The sequence below is a fragment of the Neolamprologus multifasciatus genome, unplaced genomic scaffold, assembly GCF_963576455.1.
Source record: "Neolamprologus multifasciatus unplaced genomic scaffold, fNeoMul1.2 scaffold_14, whole genome shotgun sequence".
NCBI lineage: Eukaryota > Metazoa > Chordata > Actinopteri > Cichliformes > Cichlidae > Neolamprologus > Neolamprologus multifasciatus.
In genome coordinates, this window is record NW_028181987.1 from 138,313 (window position 1) to 156,039 (window position 17,727).

The window sequence follows — 17,727 nt, forward strand, 5'->3', positions numbered from 1 at the left end:
CAGCAAACATCAGCTGATACTAGAAATTAATGTTAAATAAATTCTAACAACAGCTGATCAAGCTTAAACGTGCTGCTGTTGTTTAACGCGACATCCGCCGGTTTCCTCTTTCTGGCGCAAAGTGGGCGATAAACAAACAAGAGAGACGGGACTTGCGTCAGAAAAGTTGATCAGCTGATCATTGATCAGTTTCATGATTGAAGTAGCAACAGGAGAGGGAGGGGGAGAAAATTAGAGAAGCAGCAGCTGTGCGGCGTAAACACAGAATCACTAACAAAACGCGTAATATTTTCTCTGAATGCGGGACGATTGGGTTTTTTACAGGACGGTTGGCAACTCTACTAACTAACCTTATGAATAAAATAAGGTTCACTATCAGTAACATCATAGCACCCACCCAGCTGTATAGAAACTGTACGAGTTATTGTAACTGAGTGTAAAAAGTCAGCACAACGAAAATAAACTCCACCTAAACTTGGTTTCTATCTGACCCAGATAGACTGCAGTCATAACTTCTTACCTGAAGTTCAGTTCACCTGACACTCGGACCGGCGGCCGCCTCGGGTCTCTCTTCTTCCGGCCTCCCCCTTCCCTCATCCACCTGCTGGCCTCTGTGGAAGCTCCGCCATAGCCACCACCAAACCACTGAGTTATTTTTACACATCGACCAGCATCTGGCCAATCCACCACCTCTCATTGTTTATGCCGTTACGAAAACCAACAAACAAAAAAAAAACATCGGCCCATAAAAACGAAAAATCACCATCGGCCCACTGGGCAAAAGGCCAGTCCAGCTATGCCAGGCACTATTTGACCTTATGACCTTCCCTCTCTTCCCTGCATTGACAGGTGCATGTCTTCTAACTCTCCTGGTCTCATATACTACATGGAATATTTAAAATGAAATAATAGCGTAGGATAGGAATGTTGTACTTTAGGTTGGGACAGGTAGAATTAGAAAAAACTAAAAAAGATGCAATCTAACATTGCCAATTTCTGATTTTTTTCACTCAGTGCACTACTTTTTTGTTTTCCGTCATGAGCATACGTGTGTGTAAGGCACTAATGATGTGCAACACTCTGATACCACATGATGCTAGGAATGTAACTCAACCAGGCACACTAACTTTCATCAAAGTCTTCAAACATCAACACTGCAGCAGCTATGTACACGACTGTGGTGACTGTTGATCATGGTTACTGTCTGAAAATCTTGCTCCTGACAGGTTGCAAAAACAGAACTCCTGATGGACCGCTGCTGTTATGGTAATTTTGCAAGCACTCAACTCCATCCATAGCCCCTCCTCAACAACTAGAAGACGCTAACGCATCCAGAATAGATTCTTTTTTGACCATCTTTGTGTATCTGTTTTTGTATTTTTTTTTTTAATGAGGTTTACCTTCATTATCATTGCCATGAGGCTTTCCATCTCGGGAATGAAACATCTGCTGTTTGGGCTTTTTGTTTAGCTGACAATTATACACGCAAAGCTGTTTTGTACAAACATTTCTCATGCTAATCCTTTTACCCATGATCGCACATATATCATTCTTAGTCTATTGGTGCAATATTTTAGTCAGACGCCAAAAATGCCAGTAATAAAATGTAAGATTTTATGTTGTTTTCTTTGTTTTTTCTTTTTTTGTGTGAATTATTTGTCAATCTTCCATAACTTTAACTGTCCGGATGTTTTGTGTGACATTTTTTATTGTAAACAACAGCACGATTTGTGACAGACTTTGATAACTGAGGCCTCCATAACAGTAAACTGAGACTTGCATAAGCAAAAGGATGACAGACTTACGATTGCATCATTATTTTGTGCGAGTCGAGAAATGAGAAAAAGCACTAATCTGTGATGTGTCCTGGTTTTACTTTATTTTCTGTAAGACATGCCACTGATGTTTAAATAAAGATGTACAATATGCTAGAAATGAGAAACACTTTCTAAATAATTTAGTGTAGTTGTACATTTTTGAAGCCGTGCCATGATGCTGATCAAGATGCATGAGCAACACACACACGCACCAAGCGTATCTCACAAAAGCAGTCAATAAGTGATATTGAATTTTGGGGTGGGAAACAATTACTTCTGGAACCTTCGATAGAAAGAGAATGTATTTTCTTTTGTCAGTTCATAAGCAAAGAGTGTGACCGGCTCATGAATTCACATAGCTTATGCCCAACACAGCAGGGTGGTGTAGGGCAAACAGTCTACACCAGCAAAGAGGTTTTTAGTTAAGAAAACTAAAAACCTCTTCAAATGATGCAAGCATCATTGTCTTGCCTACAGCCTGCTAAGCTAATATTAAATAGTGAATTCCACGAGAGAGGACAAATAACACACTGGCAAAAAGGAAGATTACTCTTTCCAGTGCTTGAACGCTCACTGAGAAACTCAGAAGACAAATGTGTGTCAGGTGGTCTTTAGAAAAAGCAACACAAGTCAATTCTCTGAACTTATTTATTCCAGTCTGTACTTTAACTCATTCAGAATTAAAAATATGACTTGCATTTCCACTTTATTAAATGCACCTTGCTAGTACTTTGTTGGACAGCTTTGGTACAGATTCATGATGCAAATCTCCAGTTCCGTCACATCTGAAAGGTGCTGTGTTTCACTGAAATCTGGTGAGTGTGTAGGCCATTTGAATACATTGAACTGATGATGATATTCAAACCAGCCTACCTGTTCAAAGTCACTGAAATCACATTTTTATCCTTATTTCGATGCTTGGCTTGAACTTCAACAGTCATCTTGAACATGTACATAACCCTAAATGCATTGATTTGACTATATATTTGTGTCAATGAGCAGCTCAACAGGTGTACATAGTGAAGCGCACATTGAGTGTACAGAACTCATTTGGAAGCTGAATCACAGTTAAAATGTACAGGGACACTTAGAGGGTGAACAGAGCTACTGTTAGTTTTGTTAGTTACACCTGTGTTAAAACCGATATATGGTAAAGTGAGTGCAGTTAAAGCTGTGTGATTAACTGCACGAATAACACAAGCAGTAGGCACGAAGTGTTCACCATTATGAGACAAATACAGTTGGAGAAAATAGAAAATAAAAACATGATCATGCACAGTAGAGAAAGGAGCTGCAAAGAAAAGCGTCTGGACTTCTTTAAGTTACTTGAAGACGTTTCACCTTCATCCGAGAGGCTTCTTCAGTTCTAAGGTCAAATGGTGGAGAGTCCCAGATTTAAACCTGGTGGGAGTTTCCCCCCACAGAGGGACAAAAGGACCCCCTGATGATCCTCGCCTTTCGCATGATAAGGTGGGGCCAGGTTTCACAATGAACTCACCCGAAACTCTGGCTGATTGGGACCCACACCCAGTTCCACACCTTGGCTCAGGCGAGGATCATCAGGGGGTCCTTTTGTCCCTCTGTGGGGGGACACTCCCACCAGGTTTATATCTGGAAGAGCTTCACGAGGCCGAGGTCGTCTCCGGTGATGAGCACGGCGGCGGAGGGGTTGGCGTCCACGGCGTTGATCTCGGTTTGGGCTGAGTATTTAGGCCAGATGCCGCTGACCTCCGAGCCCAGAACGCCACTCCAGGAGGCCCAGCGCTGACCTTTGACCTCCTCCTTACTGACCAGCTTCCCCACTGCGGGAGGAGAGAAGAAGAAGAACAAGAAGAAGACGACGGCAGTGACAACCGAAGAATAAAACTCATTTCCATAGCTTGGGGCGCCGCGGCCGATCTCTCTGCTGGCGTAAGTGATAAACAGCAGCGCCACAGATGTTATCGACGCCGCCGCACCGACAGAAGCAGATAGAGAAACGTGTTCACGGTGCAGATTCATATCTGCGTCGATGCCGGCGGCGTTTCTCTCCGCGGGTTTGCAGCTTGTCCTTCACAGGCATGAATATGTGGAGGAGACAGGCTGAAGGAGCAGGACTCCTGCGCTCTGCTGCGTGCTCCTCCCTCTGTGCTCCTCCCTCTGTGCTCCTCCTCCCTCTGTGCTCCTCCCTCTGTGCTCCTCCCTCTGTGCTCCTCCTCCCTCTGTGCTCCTCCCTCTGTGCTCCTCCCTCTGTGCTCTCCCTCTGTGCTCCTCCCTCTGTGCTCTCCCTCTGTGCTCCTCCCTCTGTGCTCTCCCTCTGTGCTCCTCCCTCTGTGCTCTCCCTCTGTGCTCCTCCCTCTGTGCTCCTCCCTCTGTGCTCTCCCTCTGTGCTCCTCCCTCTGTGCTCTCCCTCTGTGCTCCTCCCTCTGTGCTCTCCCTCTGTGCTCCTCCCTCTGTGCTCCTCCTCCCTCTGTGCTCCTCCCTCTGTGCTCCTCCCTCTGTGCTCTCCCTCTGTGCTCCTCCTCCCTCTGTGCTCCTCCTCCCTCTGTGCTCTCCCTCTGTGCTCCTCCCTCTGTGCTCCTCCCTCTGTGCTCTCCCTCTGTGCTCCTCCCTCTGTGCTCTCCCTCTGTGCTCTCCCTCTGTGCTCCTCCCTCTGTGCTCTCCCTCTGTGCTCCTCCTCCCTCTGTGCTCCTCCCTCTGTGCTCCTCCCTCTGTGCTCTCCCTCTGTGCTCCTCCCTCTGTGCTCCTCCCTCTGTGCTCCTCCCTCTGTGCTCTCCCTCTGTGCTCCTCCCTCTGTGCTCTCCCTCTGTGCTCTCCCTCTGTGCTCCTCCCTCTGTGCTCCTCCCTCTGTGCTCTCCCTCTGTGCTCTCCCTCTGTGCTCCTCCCTCTGTGCTCTCCCTCTGTGCTCTCCCTCTGTGCTCCTCCTCCCTCTGTGCTCCTCCCTCTGTGCTCTCCCTCTGTGCTCCTCCCTCTGTGCTCTCCCTCTGTGCTCCTCCTCCCTCTGTGCTCCTCCCTCTGTGCTCCTCCCTCTGTGCTCCTCCTCCCTCTGTGCTCCTCCCTCTGTGCTCCTCCCTCTGTGCTCCTCCCCCCTCTGTGCTCCTCCTCCCTCTGTGCTCTCCCTCTGTGCTCCTCCCTCTGTGCTCCTCCCTCTGTGCTCCTCCCTCTGTGCTCTCCCTCTGTGCTCTCCCTCTGTGCTCCTCCCTCTGTGCTCCTCCCTCTGTGCTCCTCCCTCTGTGCTCTCCATCATCCATCATCATTAAATGTTTGTTTTTAGTCTGACTGAAGCATTTTGTGCATTTCTGAGATGCCAGTGTCGACACAGGCTGTGTGAAAGTTTACTGACAGCTACACAGACGTCAGGAATCGACTCTGCAAAGAACCCGTTTTAAATGCCTTTAGGCTCTTTGTTAGCAGCAGCCTGTCACACACTTCATTAGATAACACAGTTTGACATAAAACTGTAGTCTTGCATCAACACGGTGGAAACTTGGTGTCTCAGCAGCAGTGGCGGAGCGGGGGGGTGGCTTACTGGGCTTAAGCCCGGGTTGTTTTTTCTGAAGCCCGGGGTCTTTTGGAGTGGAATTTTTTCATAGTTAGATGCCTTGCTGACAACTGTATAAAACAAAAACTACACACAATACTCGAAGCACATAGTGCACACTGTGGGAATTTACGACTGTGCATAAATCCCCCCTAATATTGGTATGATCCGAGCTCAGGCACTAAGCGGGGCGGGGACAGCTGCTGCCTGTTGGAGAAACGCAGCGAGGCAAACAGAGGAGAACTGAAGTTCGACCAGGTACCAAAGCAAATCATTCGTACTGTACAAATAATGTAAATATGACGGTGAATCACGAAAGATTGATAACTGATCACTTGACCCATATTACGTTACTCGCTCTTCAAGTGAATCAACAAATGGCGAAATGAAAAGCCGAACAACAACAATGCTGTTTCTTTAGAGAGTCTTAGCTTACATGTGTTTATTTCATATTTTCAGTTGTTTCCCTCCACGGCTAAATAAATCGGTTTCAGTAATGCACTGATATACAAGAATGGACATAAGGGGCTTCTTTCAAAGAAAAACTCTGGTAGTATTTTATATATTATGCTTTGTATGTTGTTCAGTATATTTCTGTGCAAAACAAGAGGAACTTCAATACAACAGCAGTATATTCACAGTTGAAACCAGATATTTACACTTTATGGAAAACACAAGAACATTTTTTTACTGTACAACATCAAGTTAGAGTAAACTTGTTTTGTTTTGGATAAATAAATATTGAAATATCTTTTGAATTAGTTAAATGTCAGAATAAAGAGAGCCAGAGCTGTCTTTTTTTTTTATCACTTTCATCAAATTTAGGAGTAAATATACACTAAGTTTATTGTTAATTAATAAGAAAACTGCAGACGATTCCATTCTGAGCTGAAGAAGCTTCTGATTGGTTAGCAGAGTCCATGTGAGTAAATTGGTGACACACCTGTGGATGCATATAAGGCAAAACACAGACGCTGTGTCCCATTTCAGGGTCTGCACGCTTGAAGTACGCATTTTAAGTGCGGTTACGTCACCGCCACGCGACGACGGCTGTCCCAATTCGAAGTGTACTTGAAATGCATACTCCAAATGCGCCGTCGATTTCCCCAAATATCAAGCGTGGTCCGGTGCACGCTTCGTGGTCCCATATATCCCACAATTCATAGCGCGGCGGTGGGTGTGGATAATTTTGCCGCAAAATACGGCAGAAGGGAGCGGCCGAAAAGTGAACTGTCAAAAGTAAGTACTGAATATGACGTCACTTATTCATGTGCGAATGTTTAATAATGAAGAACATTAAAACATTGCTGTTGGCCACATGTCGGCAAAGTTGTGTGACACTAGTGATGTTTGTACTTTCAGCATTAACTTGGTTTTAAAGCCTCTACTTGTAAATATACATATAGTCGACCTTAATCTTACAGAGAATCTGATGATTTTATGGATAATTAAAGTCAGTCATATATCCACAAACACAACAAGCTGAAAGTCAGTGATATATATATATATATATATATATATATATATATATATATATATATATATATATATATATATATATATATGTATATATAATCTGACAATACTATAATATTGGCCATATTATATTTACATTACCATAGTGAGATGACTTTAGTCTCATGAACAACATTAACTAATTGTTGTTTACTAGCTAATCTTAAATGACTGTTCAGTACAGAAATGAAGCCCTTGAATCATGTTGTACTGTCCTGTGGTCTCAGCCTCAGATACTCAACTAATCAAAGTGATGTCATGACAAAAATGATTGACCAACAAAACAGTTTTCTCCTTCATTTCTGTCAAACAAAGCTGTATGTAACGCGGTTAGTATCATGGTTGCTAGGCAACCTGAACAGCGCGACGAAGCATATACCGTCCCATTTCACAAGCCTCTCACTTCCGCACTTCCCGTACTTATAGTACGCACCGTCCGTAGTACGCGTAGTGTGCGTACTTCAAGCGTGCATACTGTGAAATGGGACACAGCCAGAGCCTGTTTCTTTAAAATGGGAAAATCAAGAGATGTCAACCAAAACACCTGGAAAAGAATTGTGGAGCTCCATAAGTGTGGCTCAATTTTGAATACAATTTGGTGCCATTTGCAATTAAGAAATACAGACAGTTTCTCTCTTTACTCTTAAAGTTAACAAATATGTTTTTTATATTTATCAATCTAAAAAAAATAAACATTTAGTCTGATTTGATGTTACAATTAAAAAAGTGTTTTTATCTGAAGAGTTTGTAAATATCTGGTTTCAACTGTATATTTGATGATTGTCAGCACAAAGAGGGAGAGAGAGGAACAGAGAGGGAGAGAGAGGAACAGAGAGAGAGAGAGAGGAACAGAGAGGGAGAGAGAGGAACAGAGAGGGAGAGAGAGGAACAGAGAGGGAGAGAGAGGAACAGAGAGGGAGAGAGAGGAACAGAGAGGGAGAGAGAGGAACAGAGAGGGAGAGAGAGGAACAGAGAGGGAGAGAGAGGAACAGAGAGGGAGAGAGAGGAACAGAGAGGGAGAGAGAGGAACAGAGAGGGAGAGAGAGGAACAGAGAGGGAGAGAGAGGAACAGAGAGGGAGAGAGAGGAACAGAGAGGGAGAGAGAGGAGAATGAGGACAGAACAGAGATGGAACAAGAGCAGGTGAGAAACACATGTTAGTCAAATGGTTGTTTACCAAAAGTATCACCGTGTCATAGGTACTCATGTATCTCCCCATATGGAAAAGAAATAGTAAAAACTTATATGATTTACTCATGAAAGTGGCCACTTTCTCATTACTTTCATATATTGTTTTAGTAAGAATCCAAAACATACAAGTTTCATTATATAATTCTTCAAGGGATCTTATATCTGTTTTCACTCTTGTATGCTTTTCATACAAGTTTCACACAAAACAGATACAAACTTTATAAGATTTATATATATCTTTTCCATATGGGTCGTACCTAGTGTTTCTTTTTAGGTTTGTTATTTTTCAAATTCTATATTTATTAAGTTCTGCAGGCTTGTTTGCACAACAAGGCTAAATAATTATAGAAACTTTTCTCAATCTAAATAGTGGACTTTGGTAGAATTAAAAAAATTAGTGTAGTGCAGGTCTATGATGATTTTTAGTGCTGCTATCATCTAGTTCTGATTCTTGTTCTGTCTTGGTTAAGTCCTCAGTAGTCCTGATTTTGAACTCTTCTAGTCCAGTTTTAATTCCAGATCAGTTCTGGGTCTGGTTGAATTGGGGTTTAGTCCCTGTGTCTTGATACAGCCCTGATTTTGTTCTGCCTCGCTGCTTAATTAAAAAACTAGTTTAAGGTGTCCTGCATATGTGATATATTTTTTTCCTATATGAAGTCATTCTTTTTTGAACAAAACTCAAAACAGAGCCTATTAATCTTTCAGTCATTTCTGCCCCCCCCCCCCCCCCCCCCCAAAAAAAAAAACAAAAAAAAAAAAACCCACATGCATACTACCCTTTAGGGCTAAGCCCCGGGTGTTTCAAATGTCTGGCTCCGCCTCTGCTCAGCAGGTGTGCAGCGTATCCTTCAAGGGTCTAAAACCGTCTACAGCAGATGAACATCATGTCCAGCAAAGACCCAACACTGGTCCTTCAGCTGACCATCTGCTGTAAATACATGTAAATACATGTATTTACATGTATTTACATGTAAATACATGTAAATACATGTATTTACATGTGTGTTTGCATGTATCAATAAATCATTGAAAGTATTTGCAGAACCAAACGTCGCTCCCACCGAAGGCTGTGAGGCTAGGCGCTAAGCACTGATGCTCGCTAACGCTAACATGTCGACCTGCGCTTAAAAATAAGACCTTCATCAGGCTGCTGAGTCACCTGGTCACACGTGTGACGTGAGTAGGGCTGCCACGACTAGTCGACTATCAAAATCGTCGACGATTAATTTAATAGTCGACGCGTCGTTTGAAGCTTTGTAAGATCACAAAAGACGCAGGAATAAGTAGTAGGATTTAAGAGTGTAATAACGGACTGAAACAGAAGATGGCAGCACTGCATGTACAAGGATGCCAGCTGCCGTTAAACCCCGAAGAAGAAGAAGCTGTGTCCCAGAATTCATAGCGCAGCCCAGCTCAGTTTCCAACAATGGCAGCAGCTAGTTAGTTTTAATATTACTCTTATTATTCTTTCTGGGTCACAAAATAAACGTTTAACATATTTTCAGGCGAGAATGTAGCTGTGTAAACCTCAAATATCTGCTCAGTTTATCAAGACACCACATATTTTCAAAAGCGCTCTGACGTTTTCGGAGACGTCTGTTAGCCACTAGCTCGATAGCTAGCCGGGGGCTAGGCTAACTAGAGCCGTGAGAACACCGGACTTTCACTACTCAGGTTGAACATGATATATAAGTCACTTAGATAACTTAAAAATGTTATTGTTTGGCTTTTTTCAGTATTTTATTTGTTCCTGAGTAAATCGGTTTGGCTGAGATTAAAGTTATAGTTTTTACACAGCTGAATAAACGTCAAGCAGACAGCTGATTATCAGAAGTGTGAGATGCTCAAGAATTTACTCCGGTGTCCTGTTATATTTTAGATAGCAAGGAGTTTATTAAATTTTAATGAAGTTTGCAGATTGTTTCATTAAAATTTAATAAACTATCATCTTGTCTTTATTTTTAGTTAGCACAGACCTTAAACACTTAAAGCTGTAAGCTAATGATAGTTATATAAGAGCAGATGCTGCTGGTGCAATAAGCTGTACGTTTTACGTCCAATGGATGATGATCTGATTAGTCGACTAATCACAAAAATAATCGGTGACTAGTCGACTATCAAAATAATCGTTTGTGGCAGCTCTAGATGTGAGGTCGTGGAGGCGGCTCAGGCCCCCCATGAGCCATGGGCCTGCACTGAGCTGTCAGTAATGAGCACGCTGCAGGTAGTGAAACTGTCCTCAGAGTACTGCGGCCCCTTTAACAGGAAGTCTCCAGTAAACTGTGATGGTTTGATCTCGATAATGAGGCTCGAGAGTCCAAAGTTAGTAAAACATCAGAGACGCATTAAAGTGAAAGAAAAGAGGCTGAAATAAGCCGAGTTTATTTATACAGCAGCTCATTAAACTCTGAGGCCTCACAGGGATACAACAGGCTTTGTTTTTTTAGTGGGACCCAAAATAGTGACGAATATCTTCATCATGAGAACAAAGACGTTAAAGCTTCATATTACTGTTTTCAGAGCTTTCTTGAAGCTCGTCCTCGTGCCTCTTTTATCACGATGCGTCCTGACAATGAGCTGCACATCGCTCCGATCATCAATATTAAACAACATCATTTCATTTCTTAAATATTATAAAAACATGGATTTTGACAACTATTGTTTTTATTCTTAAAATATGTGGACTGTAAATACACGTACGTGACTTTAGTGTTTATATTTTAATATAATCTGATTAAAAATTGAGATTACTATTATTGTTATCCTGTAATTCAGAGAAGCGTCTCCCTGTGAGCCAAACACCCGCTCAGTTTAGTACCCTCACAGACCTGTATGATGTCACAGGGAGCCGATATCCCCGTGGTCATCTCTGGCACAGAAGCCACACCCATCGCTGCTTATAAGGGTCAGCCAATTAGAAAGGAGTTGCTAAAACAGCTTATTTCACACAGAGCATGAACTGAAAGCTGCACCAGGGCTCAGTATCAGATACAGATGGATTATTTTGAGCTGTAAATCATCCAGCGTGTTGATATAATGTGGCTGGGGAGAGGGAGGTCTGGGCTTCTCTGCTTAGGCTGCTGCCCCCGCAACCCGGCCCCAGACAAGCGGAAGAAGATGGATAGATGTAAATCATCCACAGCTGCCCTCGTGGTGTTCAGGAGGTGGGAATGAGGAGAGCTCCAGCTACCTGCAGAGCAGACGGACGTCTCCAGCGCCCACACGGTCCTCAGAGGCCGATTAAATATGAAAACACAGAGTCAGCTAAACCAGCGATATTAAAAAGAATGGATGCTGACACGGCTCCAACTTCTTTTTCTGCAAAAACAGCAGGGCAGCATATTCACAAAGATACGAGAGCACGGAGTCGGCGTCAGAGGCTTCACTGTAAACTCAGGTTATTTCTGCTGGTTTTATTTAGATTTGGTAGGCCCAGTGTAAGATAAAGAAGGATTATTCTGAGCTCTAAATCATGCAAAGCTACTCAGGCGGAGGCCAAGAATAAAAAGATGGTGAGAATGAGCAGAATCAGCCCAGCTTCAGGTTTGACCTACGACCCCAGAGACTCACGGGGCATCCGGTAGAAGAAGCGGTCTCCAGCTCCGTCGTTGGTCTGCAGGATCTTGCTGTCCAGCGTCCAGTCCAGGTGAGTGATGAAGCTGGAGGACTGGCTGCACTCTCCGACCTGCAGACAGTCAGAGACGGAGTTAGCTTCGCTTCTAACATCTCAACCTCCTCTAACTTCCCGCTGACTCTCCAACACGACCTTCTTGTATCTCTGGGCGACAGCGTAGATGTCCACCAGTCCGTCGTTGGAGCCGACGGCGAGGTAGGCGCCATCCGGCGAGAACTTCATCTCGTGGATCACCTCCTTCCTGTCCTTGATGTGAACGACCTCAGTCATGTCTCTGAGAGGAGACCAGCACACGCACACGTTACAAAAGCAGCGTGACTGTGTTTGTGCAGCACATTTAACGTAAAGGTTTGTTCAAGTTAAAGGCCAGAGAGTAGAAATCAGTTTGCTTACAAGTAGAAATCTTAAAAGTAGAAACGGGTCGGGCGGTGAAATGGGTATTTGATATTCCAGAGATTTGGAGTAAGAGCTGAAAAAGCTCCATCGCTCTAACTTTAAGTCTAAATCCCAATATGGCCGCGATGCTCTGACAGGAGCGTGAACACGACGAGGATCAGACCGGTGCAGCCGTGCCGGCACATTTAACATCTTTAAAACAATCAAATCAAACCTAAAACTGACAGGAAGTCAATGCAGTGACTCCAACACTGGAGTAATCACATGTTCGTGTCCCAGACTGATGGATGACGCTGAGGCCGACGGAGGCAGCACAAACATAACAACCTGTTTTATTCTTTCACAAACATAAAATTAAATTCATGTTTATTCACGGGGGCGACCGTGGCTCAGGGGGTTGGGAAGCGCATCTGTAACTGGAAGGTCGCCAGTTCGATCCCTGGGCTCTCTGTCCTGGTCGTTGTGTCCTTGGGCAAGACACCTCACCTACCGCCTGCTGGTGATGGCCAGAGGGGCCGATGGTGCGATATGGCAGCCTCGCTTCTGTCAGTCTGCCCCAGGGCAGCTGTGGCTACAACTGTAGCTGCCTCCACCAGTGTGTGAATGTGAGAGTGAATGAACAGTGGAAGTGTGAAGCGCTTTGGGTGCCTTGAAAAGCGCTATATAAATGCAATCCATTATTATTATCCTTTAGGTCTTTAAGACATTTAAACAAAGCAGGAGTAACATATGTAAAGAAAGCAGTAATGGGCCAAAACTAGAGCCTTGGGGGACTCCAGAGGACAGAGAGAAGAAGAAAATCATCAACACTTTACAGAAACAGCTTTAATTTGTACACAAGCACCAAGACTGCACGTACATAATCTGTCATTCACATAGGAAACCAATTGAGAGCTGTGTGTGTGTGTGTGTGTGTGTGTGGCAAAGTTGTTCTGCTCAGTGTACCAGGGGCACGGAGAAAAGCTGTCGTACCATAGGCACGAGGAGTGCGTGTGTGTGTGTTACCTGACTCTCAGCACAGTGAAGGATCCGTCCTTCATGCCCAGAGCCAGCTGGGATCCGTCCACGCTGAACGCCACACTGCGCACCGCCTCCTCCATGTTACAGCGAGCGATGAGGGCGTGATCCACCAGACTCCACAGCCTGACACACACACACACACACACACACACAAAGAGGAGATGAGCCAAAGCAGCGCTCAGTGTAAGGATCTGTATCACCGAGCCCACTCTGCTCGTCTCAGCTCTCTGCTTCCATTTTCACACTCAGCCACGGTAGCTTTGCATGATTCAGTCCAAAGAGAGCACCGACCTGACGGAGCGGTCGTCGCTGCCGGTGACAGCCAGAGGCTTTTTGGGGTGAACGTCGAGCGCCCACAGCTCGCCCTCGCTGTGTCCCTGCATGATGAGCAGCGGCTTGTCCCGGTCCGGCACCATCACCTGCACAGGTACAACGACTCAAGAGCAGGTTTTCACATTTTAAAGCACCACATGTGGTGTTTCAGTGCTGATCTGAGCTGCTCAAACTGCCTGACATTAAAAACTCTTCACAGTTTTGATTAATGAGAACATTATGATATAATGAGGTCTTTACAAAAATAAAACTCTTTGGAACGCGTCGCCGCGGGGAGGGAACAGCGTGAGGTTTCGTCTTCTTCCTCACCTCAAAGATCTCGCTGTCTTGCGTCCCTGCCAGGATCCGGTCGGCTCGCCAGCAGACGCTGCGAATAGACAGACCTGAAGGAGGGAGGAGAGGAAAGGAGGAGGTAAGGTGACACGAAACTGTCACAACATCAGGAGAGAGACAAAAATAAAACCAGTGGAGAAGAAAAGAAGCAAACAGGAGAAAAATGGAGAACGACACCGCTGCAGAGGAAGCAGGATGAACACGGTGGTTAACCCTTTAAAGCCGGTCAGAGCAGCACGCTCTGTTTTGTGTAACTATTTTTAAATCCCGGTAGCTCTGCAACCACGTGAGCTAGCGCAATAATTGTTTTTGCATATGAAACCGGAGGAGTTGTACTTACATCTTATGCCATCAGCTTGTCCTCGGTCACAGTTTCCTTCCACATATAGTTTTGCAAAAACTGCATAAAAAGCACTTGCAGCAACAAAAACATAATATTCCAGAAACACGCTTTGCTGATCCGATCAGCTGTTTGTAACACTTCCTACGTCCATCAGCGCGAACTATCCATGTCCGCCATGACCTGCCCGAAACCGGAAGTGACGTCATTTTCACGGAAATGTAGTTTTTAACCATCAGGGCCTCATGAGCCTATACTGGTGTTTTTAAAAGTTATCTTTGACTTTATGACTTTCTGTGTGGTTTCTGGGATGCTTAGGACTCATATTGCTGCTGGAAATAGTTTATTTTGATGCACATGCTGCTTTTTTGCAAATTTGCATTATAATATTTATTTTCGTTTTTCCTGCAGTGTATAAAAATTGGTGTATTTCAAAAATAAAACTATGAAGACACTCAAAATAAATTTCCTGTGGTGGGAAACTATTGTGTGCAACTTTTTTGTATTTACAGTTTTGAGGGATAAGCCTCTTAAATTTCTCTAACTACAAATATATGTTAAAAAACAAAAACGATTTTCAATTTTTTTGTAGTTTATTGCACTTTTTCACAATTTATGTAATTACTATGCACTTAATGCAGACATATTATTAAAATTTAGGCTGTAATGGTTGTATTGATGTATAGCAACTTGAAATGCTCCCAAAAATGGCTCCACAGCATGTAAACATATAATATAAGCTCTGGTGGACTTGGTTCTATGGCAGGTCTTAAAGGGTTATGAAGCACAGCATGTTTTCCTGTGTCAGCACAAGACGTCCCAACAAATTCAGCTCAGACCACCGGCCTCAGTGAGCATGTGAAAGGTTCCTCCCTGTCTGCATAACAACCTCTGATCACCTTGACAACGGCTACATCGAAGCATCACATCAGAATGTTTTGTTTTAAACTCGTGTCTCTCACACACCTGTGCTTGCTTCTTCACAAACATTTCACGTCGGCCTCCACAGAAGCAAACATGGACCACGGCCCGAAACACGAGTCTGAGGACGCTAAAGCCAGTCATGAAGCCGCCATCATCTGGGAAATCAACATGTTAGAGGCGTTCAAAAAGCTACGTGAACATGTGCTAAGAAAAATTGAACAGTTCATCGAGGATTGCTTTCAGTTTTTAGACTTCCTCAAGGAAGAGTTTCTGGGGAGCGATGGAGACACGGCAGAAAGTGACGGAGATGCGACAGAAGGCGACGGAGACGCAGCCAAAAGCGAGTTCAGTGAGAGCGAGCCTGAAATGCTGCCGGGTCAAACTTTCCCTGAGGAGGAACCTGTGGCATCATCTGCAGACATCGAGCAAGCGACCCGTCCTGAGAAGACGCAAGCAGCCGTGACTCTTAGTGGAGGAAACCAAACAGCTGCTCCTGAAGGGAAACCTTCAGCGTCTGAAGAGCGAGAACGGGAATCTGATCCTGAGATCAGACCTCAGAGGCTCCGGGACAGAAAACGCACAGTCACACATGACCGTCAGGATCTGCAGAGGGAACAAGGAACCCAAACGGAGAGTGCTGAGGACGCAACTGCGAGAGGGTTACTGCGCACGCCACTGAGGAGGGCACTGAGAGCACTGAGAAGGAGGCTTCAGGAGGCTGGGGAAGAGTGATCTCCACCAACTCACCGAGCTCGCTTTGTGTTTGTGTTCAAAACAGCAAATAAAACAGAAAAATCTAAACTGTCCTGGATTTGTCTCGTATTTAATCCAAGTTACAGCAGTGAAACATGTAAAGGTGCTTTTTGATATCTGGACTCTGATTGGATGAGAGAAGCTGAGCTGGGAGTTGTTACATCTGCTTCCTTCTCGGCTCTTTAGAGAGTCAGAGATATTTAATGACGGGCGTTCAGAGGAACTATTTTATTACCTCGAGTGAAGCTGAGCAGCTGCATGAAGGTGGAGAAGGTAAATGTGCTGTCATATTTCTGGGTAGACGACTTCTGCGTTACCTTGATGTGCTTCACGCCGCAGCTCACCAGACGGCTTTGCTGAAACGGATCCCAGCAGATGTCAAAGATCTGGAGAACAGAAGAATCGTCCGTTATCGGGTTTATGTGAAAGCGTGAGCACAGTGGAAGCGCGATGAGAAGGAAACACTTTCAAACTCTGTAAAAGATTTTTTTATTGAGATGAAGATGAGAGGAAGCTGATTGGTGCACGCTCTCACCCTGTCCGAGTGTCCCGTGGCCGTGGCCAGGATCTTCCCTCTCTTCCACTCCCAGATACACACCGTGTTCTTGGCGTCCAGGCCGACCGAGGCGAGCCGCTGCGGAGGAGAGACGGGGACGGTTACGCATCTGAAATGTCTACAAACAATTTAAAAAAGTGAACGTGCAGAAATCTGACAGCTTATCTGCTCATGCGTGCAAGCTGACAGGGGGCGGGGCTTCCTGCTCGATCCGCCTGACGCTCATGTGACGTGTTTGTAAGTGTAAATATAGCAACTCTGCAACATTTCAGATGAACTCAAGTTTATTTCTAACTTTAAAGCGTTTTCAAAGGTTTGCTTGGAAAGGCTGAGGTCAAAGGTTAACGGGGAGAATACCTGAGAGGAGCGTCGAGCTGCTGCGCTCCTTCAGTGATCAAAGACTCAGCAGATCATAAAGGATTCAGCTTCACAGCAGTCCAGCTCGATAACTCAGCCACAGCCTGCACACTTGATTTATTATTAAGCTGAGTTATGATTATTTTATTGATTGTGTGTTTATTTTGATTTAGCCTGAGATGTTCAGTCATCCAGAGTCGGTGCCAGGAGCACAAACTGCTGGCTCAGCATTTCCAGAGTCGCCTCACAGCTCAGCAGCGGCGACGGCGTTTTCATTAATATCACTCACGTCCACAGAAACCAGAACCAGTGCAGCTTATTGGCAGTTTCACCGCCGTCTGACATCATCGACACGTTCAGATCTGGGTTTTCCAGCAAACGTTTGATGTGTTTTCAGCATCAGACCTTCCAGAGTCGTCCTGCTGTGACTCGCAGACACACTTCAGCTTTTCCTCCACAGTTAGAATCACAAACCAAAGTAAAAAACAGGTTTTTAGTGTCTTCACTGAGTCCGTCAGGAGCTGGCAGCAAGGTCACTGCCAACACTTATTAACAGGACTAAGAGCAGAATTCCCCTAATTAACCTCTTAAGCCCCAACGCCCCTGATACGGCGAGGAGATCAGGCAGGTTTGGGGCTTAAGAGGTTAATTTCATTTTATTTAACTTACAGTGTTTTCCTGTAAATACAAGAGAATCAGGAGGAAATAATCCCACCGTCAGGAATTAGAAGTCGTTTGAATTTAAAGGTGATTTTGCAGAAGAATATCGTCTCGTCGTACATCGTAAACACTCGTCAGCCACATCGCGGCGTGCACGAATCCTTATCTAATCTTTTGTGTTTCTGTTCATGGAGTGAAACTATGGAACAGTCTGAATATGGAATTAAAGCAACGTCCAAACATAAAACTGTTCAAAAACAGTTATAAAAATATGATCTTCTCAAACTAGAAAGAAAAGGAAAATATTGAAATTAAGTGAATGTCTCTATTTAAAAACAAAAACAAAAAACAACTCATGATGTGATATTATAGGATATCA

At 44.5% G+C, this 17,727-nt stretch overlaps 2 protein-coding genes across 2 annotated transcripts in view; one reads left to right on the top strand and one right to left on the bottom strand.

The window, feature by feature from the left end:
- The window catches only part of LOC146490328 (uncharacterized), a 110,918-nt gene extending 105,862 nt beyond the window's left edge, over positions 1–5,056 (top strand). Inside the window, exon 2 of the mRNA XM_085153321.1 lies at positions 3,697–5,056. Coding sequence (XP_085009447.1) covers positions 3,755–5,056 — 1,302 coding nt within the window. The 5' untranslated portion in view covers positions 3,697–3,754. The remainder of the gene's footprint in view (positions 1–3,696) is intronic.
- LOC146490325 (zinc finger protein 277-like) overlaps positions 1–17,727 on the bottom strand; it is a 175,512-nt gene that overhangs the window by 138,089 nt on the left and 19,696 nt on the right. Inside the window, exons 3-7 of the mRNA XM_085153317.1 lie at positions 16,311–16,409; positions 16,011–16,161; positions 13,735–13,808; positions 13,384–13,511; positions 13,078–13,215 (exon numbers count right to left, since the gene is read on the bottom strand). Of these exons, the coding sequence (XP_085009443.1) occupies positions 13,078–13,215; positions 13,384–13,511; positions 13,735–13,808; positions 16,011–16,161; positions 16,311–16,409 (590 nt within the window). The remainder of the gene's footprint in view (positions 1–13,077; positions 13,216–13,383; positions 13,512–13,734; positions 13,809–16,010; positions 16,162–16,310; positions 16,410–17,727) is intronic.